The sequence below is a fragment of the Bidens hawaiensis genome, unplaced genomic scaffold, assembly GCF_021521415.1.
Source record: "Bidens hawaiensis isolate Kalapana, Puna unplaced genomic scaffold, B.hawaiensis_p1.1 tig00039015_1, whole genome shotgun sequence".
NCBI classification, from domain to species: Eukaryota; Viridiplantae; Streptophyta; class Magnoliopsida; order Asterales; family Asteraceae; genus Bidens; species Bidens hawaiensis.
The window spans coordinates 21,187-33,769 of record NW_027496852.1 but is presented as its reverse complement, the minus strand read 5'-3'; the positions used below and the strand labels follow the sequence as shown (position 1 = coordinate 33,769).

The window sequence follows — 12,583 nt, the reverse complement described above, 5'->3', positions numbered from 1 at the left end:
GCCGCATCGCACGACCATCCGTCTATACTATATATAATGTAGCACTCTTTGGTAAATTAAGACACTCGGTTTTTAAGTAATTTACAATATTCAAAACTTTATGTACACCCTATAAAGCATGTAGCATAGGGGCAAAGTTGTCCACTACAAAATATATTATATGTAAATTCAGTTTGTTAGAAAATAATTACAAAATTGGCACTTAAACTTTACTATCCTTTTGTAAATTTAAGAAATTGTTACAACTTTTACCCCTCATCTTTACTCATGTATTTGCCAGGTTTATATATTTTCTTATTTTTCTTCTACATCCCTAAATATATTACGTTTAAGGAAAAACAGAGCTTACCGATGCATCGTACTTTTTTTTGTCGACATTTCCATATAAAATTTATTCAATTCCGAGGTACGGTTTATAATGTACAAGCATTAATGTACAATTCAAATATGTAACTATAAATAAATAAATTGTTTAAACACATAAATATGCATTAAAGTACAACCCATGTTTTGTTTTAGTTTATAAATTCTGAAAGTACAAATTCAATCCTCCATTCATACAACTCACATTACGAAAACAAAGCAACAAAATCAACTCAAATTAATGTTGTACGAATTTGTAACAGCTTCACAAAAAGTATGAAGGCCAAACTTAAACCGTGGGCATAACCGTTAGCAATGGGTTTTCGTCGAAAACCGAAAACGACCGGCCAAAAGTTAATGAAAAAAATCAACCGTGAAATCAAGCCATTGACCAGCTTGAACGGTTTTACGGTTTTAAATCAAACAACGAACATCCATAAACTTGTTACATGAATACCAAAGTATGTGTTTCCCGCTGCATTTTCGGGCAACCGCTAAGTATCAAAAAATTCAAAATCAGAGAACCCGAAGTTGACCCATAAAACCCCCAACCGGATCCCTTATGAACCATCATCATTTGACTTGAATCAAAGAAGCAAAGCATGGTGAAAACAGTGATCGGAGAAGAAACCCACCTCACATCCATCGAACACCGCCTCGGTCAGACCCCTATATCCTCCCAGGTAACCCTAACACACACTCACACACACACACACCTCGTTGTTTATTATTATACCAATTATTCATTCCAACAGGTAGGCTTAGTAATTGGGAACCTAAGTGCCAATTCCGATAGAGCCTTTGTCTTTGATTTAGTCCCCACTCCCCTAAACGACGCCGGAGAACCCGCCTCCTGGATTGTTGAAAGTAAAGAAGATAAGAAGAAAGGCGGGTCCAAGTCCAAATCGAATGCTGCGCCGGTGTTGGCGATTGATAAGGAATGGGCCGCGGAACATGCTCGGCAGGTTCGGTTTTGTACTGTTAAAGAATTTGAATAAAATTAGTAATGTATGCATAAATTGGTTATGTATTGAATGGGCGTCTCGGTTTTAAAATGCTCGATGCGCTCTGATGCGTTTTGATCCTGAAAGTGGATGTGTGACGCGTAAAGCACGAGGCGCTTGCTAACTTTTAAACACTTAAAGTAAGAGATTAAAAAAAAAGTTATCAAAAACAAAGCTATAAAGTCTTTTAACTCTTAGGTGTACTAAGGTACAAGTAATGTATGCATAAATTGACTTTGGGTATTTTTGGCAAGGAGCTTTAAGGGCTTCAAGCTTCAAGCTTTTAAGAAAAGCTCATACCCAATTAAAAACCTTGTTTGGTTCAAGGAGCTTGAAACTTTTAGGTCATGAGAAAAAGCTTAAAGCTTGAAGCTCCTACTAGTAGCGTTTAGAAAAAGCTACAAGCTTTTAGTATTTTAATTACTTAAATAATAAGTACATTTAATATTATTATTTTTAGTTATGCCCATTTTGGTCATTTTATACATTTTATTAAAGCTCCAGCTACTCTGCCAAACATCTAAATATATCTAAAAAGCTACAGCTACCAGCTAGTTTTACCAAACATACCCTTTAACTCAGAAATGTGATCATTGCGCATTATGCGATTTAAGAGTGCATGATCCTCGCGCCATGGAATCGCAGTGCATCACGCATAATGTGATTGTGATGTACACATTTTAAAACCAATATGGTCGTGCATAATATTTATGAAATTTCAGTAATCTGAATCTGAGTATACTCTGAAATGGTAAACAGGTCTCAAGAATGCTAGTTGGTGGTATGAAGGTAGTTGGTGTTTACATATGGGCCAATGAAACCTTGTTCAAGAATTCAACTTTAGTGCTTTGCCAGGTTTACATTTCATTCTACCTTTTCATCTTATTCATAAATATACTGTGTCCGTTTTCTTTGCAGTTGTCCAGATGCTGTATGCATGTGCATTTATAATTTAGGGAAGCCCAAAATTAGCCTACAATTTCATAGTCGATGGACATTCACATTTTAAATAATTCAGAATTTCAGAGCATGCCACATCAACTAAGGCTTAGCCTGCATGCGCTTTTTAACACTGACACCCATGAAAAGTACCCTTTTAAATTTTGATGAGTGGTAAATTTCCAGTTGTAGGCTAATTTAGCCTACCAATCCGCTTCATAAGCCCACACTTCCACGTGAATCGGTAGGCTAAATTAGCATACCAAAAAACACGCCTACGCTTTCAGATATCTAGCCTACTGAATTTGAAGTGTAGGCTAAGCTTACACGTGTCCACTCGTGGTAGTGTGGGCTAATGAGGTGTGGACTGGTAAGCTAATTTAGCCTACAAGTGGACATGTGTTGCTCTCTGAGTGAACAGCAGAGGGTACATTTCATGGTTTTCCATGCCAAAAAGCCGAGGCTAAGCCTTAGCCGACTTGGCTGATGTTATACACTCTGATTGGTTCAGATGACTATTTTTAAAAATTCTTTTGCCAAGATGACTATTCTGGTAATTTTTGCAATAGTTTGTGTACATATTTGGCCGGAATTGGCACTCATATTCGTTTACACCACTTCTACTAATGAGATGTAATTGCTCTTGTAGACTGTAAAAGGGGTTGCAGATGCGGCGCCAATAAGAGAGATTGTTTGGGATGAGAGACTGCTTATTCACATAAGCTATAGTCCAAGAAGGTAGTTGGTTTTATAATTTATACATAATCTGTTAACTACTTTCTTAATGACACTGTTCTTTTTTCTTGTATTAACTTTTTGTATTAACATGGTATTGTATAATCTTGGCTTAGATGGACATGTAAAAACTGCTCATTGTCTTCAAATATAACTTCAAGCAGCTTACGCCCTTGTGATTTTAAAATGGGGAGAGTTTTATCTTCCCTTCAGAAGTTTAAATGCGTTTACAATTTTGATATAAGGTAACTTTACATATTACTGATATTTCATTATTTGTTGAACAAGTTTTCTTTATTGGGGTTTGATAAAAATTGCCTGTTTTTAGGTTCCTGATATTTCGTCAGAGTGTTTCAAAAACTTTTGCTGGAATTGTTCATGACATAATATCGAGTCATGCTGAAGAACTTAAAAAGGCAAAGGCTTTAATTGATGGAAAATTGGTATGCTTTGTTTAGCAATAGAAGAAGATATATGCTTATTTTTGCAGTTATGCATAATACATTTTTACGCCAAATTTTAAGCTTTCGTGTTCGGCCCAACAATCGTTAACCAGAAAGAATGTGACTACTCAATAGATCTTGATAAACATGGCTGATATTATGACATAAGATTCATAAAATGCAATAGCTTTTTTTGATACTGATTTGAAAATTGAAACATGATAGATTCTCATGGCAATGGATTTCTTACCAAGTAATTGTTATGTGATTGTCAAATTTATTATTTGGTATAATTTTTATTACAAATACGTGACTCGCGCACACACACATGTATATATGTGTGCAAAGCATGTGCATTTATTTCAGACTGTAGACTTTTAATGTGCGACACAAACTCAACTCTAAAAAGTTTTAAAAATTTTCTTTGTCAACTATATTTAGGTGAATGTGGATGAGCAATACATATCCGATGGTGTGCATGAAGTTGAATTTCTTATCCCTTTCACGCAACATACATCTTTACAAGGTATCTAACTTTACCAAATGACACTACTATTTCCGTGAATTACTTATATTTGGGTTGCTACCATATGGGCTGATGGGCCATGTGTTATAAAATCAACCAATGCGTATTTATTGCATACCTCATTACCTCCTCACTTGTTGTATTCTAGCTTTTAGAATTGTAAACAAATGGAAATGGTATTTGATTATATTAAAACTGTGTGTCATTACAAGAGATAAGCCCTCTATATATAGGGATGGAGAGGGGTCTACAAATAAAATACTAATTACATACAAGGCCTACTTTATATGCAAGGACCTATACATAAATATAGGTTACATGCAAGGGCCTGGATATTAATTATCATTAACACTCCTCCTCAAGTTGGAGCATAGATGTTAATCATGCCTAACTTGCTACAAATAAAATCGATTTGAACTTTCCGAAGAGGTTTGGTGAGAATATTTGCAAGCTGAAAATCAGTCTTCACGTGAATCGGCTGAATGGATGGTGGATCCTTTTAAGTGCCAACTATTCGATCTCTTATTAGATGACAATCAACCTCAATATGTTTCGTTCTTTCATGAAATACTTGATTCTTGGCTATATGTATAGCTGATTGACTATCACAGTATAATCGCAACAAGTCATCTGGAAATAACCCCGAATTCTATGAGAAGTCGACGAACCCATATCATCTCTGATGTTACATCTGCCATGGCTCTATACTCTGATTCAGCACTAGATCTGGATACCGTGTGCTGCTTCTTACTTTTCCAAGATACAAGATTTCCTCCAACAAATACACAATAGCCAGTGGTAGATCGTCGTGAGATCGGACAACCTGCCCAATCAGCATCAGAAAATCCAGATATCCGACCATCTGCATCCTATGTAAAAGCACCCACACGACAGTGACCCTGATCAGAATATAAGATTCCCTAACCTGGTGTGGTTTTAAGGTACCTCAAGACATGAAGAGCAGCAGCCCAATGTCCAGTGTATGACGTGGCCATGAACTGACTTAGGACACTAACAGCAAAGGAAATATCCGGTCGTGTGACCGTTAAATAATTAATTTTCCCAACCAATCGTCTGTATCGCTCAGGATCCTTCATTGGACTTCCGTCCTTTGGAAGGAGCTTCCCAGTTGGAAGCATTGGGGTTTCAGTGGGCTTGCAACCTAGTAAACCACACTCAGTCAACATATCAAGAACATACTTCCGTTATGAGAGAAGTATTCCTTGCGGAGAACGAGATACTTCTATGCCGAGGAAGTATCGAAGTCGACCTAAGTCGCTAATCTAAAGCTGGGACTGAAAGAATTGTTTAAGTTCGGTAATCCCAACCTCATCATCTCCTGTAATGATAATGTCATCCACATAAACCACAACAATAATCCTTCGGCCGTTCTGGTGCCTAAAGAATACGGAGTGATCATATGCGCTACGGATCATCCCAAACTCTCCCATAGCACTAGAAAAATGGCCAAACCATGCACTAGGAGACTATATAAAGAACGGCGTAACCTGCAAACTTTCGAGGCCTCCTTCTCGACAATGAACCCAGGTGGTTGCTCCATATACACCTCCTCCTCAAGAACCCCATTGAGAAAGGCGTTCTTGACATCAAGCTGATGGAGCGGCCAATGATTAATGGCGGCGAGGGCAATATAGATGCGCACAGACGGCATTTTGGCAACTGGGGAGAAGGTTTCGTCATAGTCAATGCCATAGGCTTGAGAATAACCCTTAGCAACCAATCGGGCTTTCAGGCGATGTAACGAACCATCCGGGTGTAATTTAAACGTGAACACCCAAGGACAACCAACAACACGTTTTCCATGAGAAAGTGTTGCAAGATCCCATGTATGATTGGCTCTGAGAGCCCCGATCTCGTCTTCCATAGCCTGTCTCCATCCTGGGTGAGTTAGGGCTTCCGTCACATTCCTGGGAATCGGATAGGAATCAAGGGTGGTGGTATAGGCACGGGACTCAGAGGAAAGGTGAGAGTATGCAACGTAATCCTGAATCTGGTAACGGGTGCAATGACGTGGCTCTTTGTGAAAGGCGATAGGTATATCGGGAAATGGGGCACCGGGAGGATCATAAAGATCAGGCGATGAAGTGGGTTCGAAAGTAGGGGATGGGGTGTTGGACTCAGAAGCGGGTGGTGGAATTGAGGATATATGAATCAAGAGGCTGCGATGAGTGATTGTGACGTTGACGACTATATGTGAAAAGTAAGGGTGGAGGTTCTGTTGGTGGACCCGTGGGAGTAGGGACCGGAGCTGTGGTGCCGGAAACCGGATGGGTAGGGGGAACTGATACGGGAGATGCAGGAACTGGAGCAGTGTCGTCCGAGACAGGAGGGGCAGATGGAACAACAGACAGGAAAGGTGGGGATAATGTGTGATTCGGGTATATCAGGATCAGAAACAAATCATGAACTGAAGTGGTGGACTCGAGAAAGTAAGGACATGACTCATGAAAGGTGACGTTAGCACTGGTAAAGTATTGTTGAAGAGAAGGGCTATAACACCGATACCCTTTCTGAACATGTGAATAACCAAGGAAGACACAACGAATGGCTCGAGGAGCAAGTTTACTAATGCTTGGACGATGATCATGGACATATGTTACACAACCAAAAATCTTAGGTGTGAGTGGAAAGGGGGTTCCTTTAGAAAACAAAATAGAAAACGGAGTTTGACCGAGGACAGATGAGGGCATACGATTTATCAGATAACAAGCCGTAAGAATAGCGTCCCCAAAATCTATCAGGAACATGAGGAACATGAGACTGAAACATGAGTGTGCGCGTGATATCCAATAAATGGCGATTTTTGCGTTCGGCAACGCCATTTTGTTGAGATGTGTACGGGTAGGAAGACCCGTGAACAATGCCATGTGTTTTCAAATAGGTAGAAAGTTCATTGGAGAAATATTCAGGTGCATTATCAGTGCGTAGGGTTTTAATGGATGAGTTGAATTGATTTTTGACGTAAGAATGAAACTCACGAAAAATTGAATTAATTTCACTACGAGTTTTCAAAAGATAAACCTAAGTAGCACGAGAATAATCAATGAAAGTGATGAAATACTGAAGACCCAATGAGGATTTAACACGACAAGGACCCCATACGTCATAATGTACGAGTTCAAATATCAAATCAGTGCGTTTCGACACTTTTGGAGGATAAGAACGCCGTTTATGTTTACCAAGCTCACATGACTGACAATGAAAATCATTAGGAATAGAAATATCTGGTCTCATTTGCCTTAGAACTGTTATAGAGGGATGGCCTAACCGACAGTGAGTCTCCCTAACAACGGAATCACATAAGTTTGCTGTAGGGTGTGATAGTGGTGACATACGGTAGAGACCTCCTGATTCAAAACCGGTACCAATTACCCGGTTTGTTCCTAGTTCCCGAAAGACAGTGAGTTGGGTAAAAGGTTACAGAACAATTGTTTTGTTTGGTAATCTAACGGAACAAAGGTTTGTAGGAAATTTAGGAATGAAAAGGATAGAAGACATGTTTAGGTTTTTCGAGTTACTGATGGATCCTATGCCATGAACGGGGCTTGAAGATCCATCGGCAAGACAAACTGGTGCATGAGAAACATGATGCAAGCTAGATAAAATACCTCAATTCCCAGTCATGTGATGTGTGGCTCTAGAATCGATTACCCACGAAGAGTCGAGGATAGAAAACTTACCCGTATGTGCCGAGTTGGTTTGAGGATAAGGTAACTAAGAGGCAAGAAAACGTCTAATCAGATCACATTTTCTCTTTAGTAAATGTATACATGTTTGTGTTGTCTCCCATGATAATACAAGTAACCAAGCAAGACTAGTTGAAACAGGAACGAGGTTGAGGTGGATGTGAACGGAATCAAGAACTAGAAATAAAGGTACGAGAGACAGGTCTGGTCGGTTGACTTTATTTCTGGTCAAACCCGACACTGGTGGAGAATGGAAAATATCACCAAATCAAAAGTCCAATAGCAATACATTGGTTGGAATATTACACCAGCGAAACAACGGGTCAAAAAGGTGACTGGAAACTGTTGGAATAAGAAACAGGTGCAGCTAGTGGCCGGAGACGGATTCCGGCAGGGGCTGGAGGTGGAAGACGGCGAAGACGACGGCAAGGACAGGATAGGTAGGTATCCCCGTGACTGGAGCAGGATGGCTATCACAACGGTTCCGGGGTGAGTCTTCACTTGCCGGAAAAAGGAGCAGATCTGGATATCTCCGTCGGCGCGTGACGGCGGTTCGGCGGCAAGTGGCGGCGCGTCCGACGTCAGTTGGGCCCGAAATTTTCAGGGTATATAGATTGAAGGATTCCGAGAAAGATGGCGTGGGTGGTGAGATGCAACGGTGAGCCGAAAAAGGATTTTGTGACTCGGCAGCTGGTTATAAAGAACCGAACTCAAAGATGACCGAAGCAGATCTGGAACAGGAGTTTGTTACCTGAAAACGGATTCAGAACATGAGGGGATTCGGGTTTGTACTGATACCATGTAAATAAATGGTATTTGATTATATTAAAAGTGTGTGTCATTACAAGAGATAAGCCCTCCATATATATGGATGGAGAGGGGTCTACAAATAAAATACTAATTACATACAAGGCCTACTTTACATGCAAGGACCTATACTTACATGCAAGGGCCTGGATATTAATTATCATTAACAAGAATATTACTTGCATAATATTCAAGGCGGATTAGGATCGTGTAAGAACCAATTTGAAATTGAGAACCATGTGATCCACTCATTTTCTAGCGTGCGTTTTTTAACAACCTTATTCTGCTTTTTTTTTTTTTTTTTTTGCATTTATGTACGTAGAAGAAATTTATGTTTCTGAACATGGATTAGTTAATGCACATACATGTTTATAATTGAAAAATAAGTATTATACTTATAAGTACAATTAAGAGAAATGATAATATACAAATATGTACATTATGTACTGGAGAGCAAAATGATCATGTACATGTGTACAATTTATTTAACTGGAGAGAAATGCTAATAATGTACATATGTGTACAAATAAAAAAAACCTCGAAAAAGTCCCGTTCTTTGTGAGAGAAAAGGAAAAAAAAATTTCTTAAAGAGAAATGAGTGGTCACAATGGTTCTCATGGTTTTCAGTTTTCAAGTGATTCTTAGGATCATCATCATCATCATCATCATCATCATCGTACTCAGTATATCCCACCAATAGCAATGCTATGGTAGGGTCTGAGGAGGGTAAGATGTAGACAGCCTTACCTCTATCCCATAGGGATAGAGAGGCTGCTTCCGGTGAGACCCCCGGCTCGATAGTAGTTTTGCATCAAGCCTTGGACATAAGGCACATAGCACTCAATCATCGGGACACCGGCTGATCGGTGCATGTGCCCTTGTCTTTCGGCTATCAACGCCACCACATGATGCCTGATTAACCTTCCGCCACTTTTAACGTTATTTTCACGAGATTAGTAAAATAACGTCAAAATTAGTGCAATTTTACTTTTGCCCACCCGAGGGTTCACACATATATACATTATCACCGCAAGCACCGCAAGTGATTCTTAGGATCCTACCCTTAAATCTATATCTTTATGTAGTGGTCAAAAAGGTCGTTTGGAAGTCAACCGAACTCAACACGTCTCTACCATTGTTCTAACATGTAACTGTTGTCTTCTTAAGCATACAGTGAAAATGAGGTTGTTGGTATTCTGGTATTTAGTGGCTTGATCTGTTCTTATGCATACTCGAATTCCAAAGAACCAATTTCACAAGCTTTGGCTGATATAAAGGTATGGGCCCACAAGTTTCATTTTCAATCTGTTGGTCTACTTTAACTTATTTGCTTTTTTTAAACTGTTTTTTGTTTTCATTTATTTTTATGTTTTTGTTTAGGGAGATATTATTTCAAGCCTACACAGCAGATTGGATGCCATATGTGACGAGGCCGATGGTCAAATGGATTCAGTTGCAGACGGTAGTGGGGAATCGGTGAATGATGTTTCAACTCAGCTTCCTGTTCCACAGCTTCAGCTGCAGTTATTAAGGTCAGATAGCTGTATGTTATGCTAATATATACTGATTGATCATTATTAATGGGATTGAAGAGGTAATTGGTTATGAATGGGTTGATTTTTGTTGCGTTTTAACTGCCAAATGGGCCAAATGTGTCCGAAGTTAACTACAGTGTATATGTAGTGTGTAAAAACTCCTTTTCTTTTAAATTATAGATTTATATTGAGATGGTATTGCTTTGTATTCATATTTTGTTTCATTGACATGATATGATGATTAAACCACTTAAAAGATGTTTTGATTATTTTGTTAACAGAGAACGATGCAGTCTTTCTTTCCCTCGGAGAGTTTTTGTTCCCTGGTTGGCTGGTACATATATATGTGACTACATACAACCTTCTGAAACACTTGAGGTCCGTATTTATTATATACGTCTAAATTTATCATATTCTCTGTTACTGGTATATGTTAAAGTATATCATTTAGAACTTGCATCTATTGATTATTCCGTATATTAAAGAGTAATAATCGTCTTTCTAAACCATTGTACTTGACTTTTTGTTGCCACAAACCATCATTCTTGAAAAATGAGTGATCTTTTTTGACATTTTTACAAGAATGATGATTTACACCGAAAAACCAGAGCACGGTGATTAGAAGTAGAGGCGACAATTTGACCTGTTTACCTGTAAACGGATCGATTTGGGTTATGTTCAATCTCTAATGAGTAACTTAAGTTAAAAGGATTTAACTGGGTTGAAAGGGTCAAACAGATTGAAAGCCATCAAAATTTATGATGCGAAAAACCTCTTAAATTGCTATGTTAAGAACTATTAGATTATTTTTTTTGTAATCCTATATTGCACTTCAATAATTTTAAATGCTATGAAAATGGATAATCATTTTATAACCTTTTAGTTGCAGGAAAACTTTAAGATGATATTAATTTTGATATTTGTCAAATAATGTTTTCTAGGTTCTTAAAGACCATTGTGTAGAATTAATGTCGATGGAAGCTCCAACCGACACATCAATGATTTTGGAACCAGAAGGAGAATCTATAACATTGTCCTCTAATTCCTTTTGGGAAACATTAATACCATTGATCCCAGAACTCAAAACATCATCGTCAAACGACCGCAGTGATGACAAAGGTTCGGTTTCTGAGAGGCAGTTAGACAAATCGAGTAATGTTAGCATCATTGCTGCACTGTTGGTTCTTATTCTATCTATTTTAGTAGGAGTTATGCTCTTTGTTTTCAGGACTTAAAACGGTTTAATCATCATATGCTTTCATGTTCTTTTGTTTCTGTTTGAATTGGAAGCATCTAAATTTTGGTGTGTTATAATCATATGATGGATGTTAGTATATTTTAAGTAATCATCTTCATTGAAGTTAATTTTGTTTATTGCATGGCTATGTCTCTACTTTATAATCCATACCGTGTGATAATAGGTGAACTTATTTCTATACTTTTTATTTTTTTATTTCTTTTATAATGACCAGTCTTTATTTATACAGTATTTTAAGACAGGTAAAATCTATGTGTTTGCCACGGTTAATCTGTGTGTTCAACCCGGATCGTGAACAGCCCTACCTTGAACCAATACAAAGTCTACGTTCTTCACTTTGTAGCCAATTAAAATTAACCGTGGCAAACACACAGATTTTACAAATTCGAATGGAATTCTTAGCATATTTATGTGAATAAAAACATATTTATGATCTTACATTATTTTACAAAAACCACCGAAGCTACATCATGGGACTAGAACGGACGTCAACCATTTGGTAAGGAAAACCTTTATTACACACCTTGACGCCACTAGGCTACAAGCCCTTTGGTGTTATATTCAACCTCATATCAAATTCGTGTGCTCATCAAGTAGAGATGATCAAATAAACCGGTTCCTGGAACCGAACCGGTGGACCCAAACCGGAACCGAACCGGTTCCTACCCGTTTTTTGTAGGAACCGGACCCTATCTGATTCAACCCGATGATCCGTGACCGGTTCTTGCATTTCTGAGTGGGGGCGGTTAGGAACCGGAACCGGTTCCTAACCGGTTCCTTCCGGAACCGATTCCTAACCGGTTCTAGCCGTTGGATCGAGTATAGCCGTTGGAAATCGTTTTTATGGCCGTTTTTTGACCGTTGGGGTCAAAAATAGCCGTTTTTTGGCTCCCCCAAGCACCCCACTACTAGTATAAATAGGTATTTGGTGTCATGGGTTCATCACAACACTCAAAACGCAAACCCGAACGCAAAAAAATACAAAAAAAACGCTATTACAACGTTTTGAGTTCTCTAATATCTTGTTTTCTCTTCTTCTATATTCATATTTGTTGTTATGGCTGCCTCACAATCATCGGTTGGTCAAGGTTCCAACGCCGAACCAAGTTTCGTTCGTATTGTACCTCATAATCGTAATCAAGAGATTTGGTGCAATTGGGATTTGGTTGAATTGAGTGACCATTCATTGAAGGCTCGGTGCAAGTTTTGTGGGGTTTATTTAAACCCACTTTCGAATTCAAATTTGAAGAAACACATCGAAAAACC

General features: G+C 38.6%; 1 protein-coding gene across 1 annotated transcript; it reads left to right on the top strand.

The window, feature by feature from the left end:
- Positions 1-965: 965 nt before the first annotated feature.
- LOC143590838 (uncharacterized) lies at positions 966-11,415 on the top strand. The gene is made up of 11 exons (XM_077071197.1): positions 966-1,046; positions 1,119-1,328; positions 2,127-2,222; positions 2,956-3,044; positions 3,158-3,286; positions 3,370-3,484; positions 3,926-4,010; positions 9,692-9,801; positions 9,905-10,056; positions 10,341-10,437; positions 11,001-11,415. Exons 1-11 carry the CDS (start codon positions 966-968, stop codon positions 11,292-11,294), a joined length of 1,458 nt encoding a protein of 485 aa, XP_076927312.1. The 3' UTR covers positions 11,295-11,415.
- Positions 11,416-12,583: the final 1,168 nt, after the last annotated feature.

Bases quoted from the DNA above. Each gene is read 5' to 3' on its own strand.
- LOC143590838 (XM_077071197.1), top strand. From the start codon at position 966: ATGGTGAAAACAGTGATCGGAGAAGAAACCCACCTCACATCCATCGAA. The intron at 2,223-2,955 runs GTTTACATTTCA...TTGCTCTTGTAG, and splicing joins CAACTTTAGTGCTTTGCCAG to ACTGTAAAAGGGGTTGCAGA. The intron at 10,438-11,000 runs GTCCGTATTTAT...AATGTTTTCTAG, and splicing joins AACCTTCTGAAACACTTGAG to GTTCTTAAAGACCATTGTGT.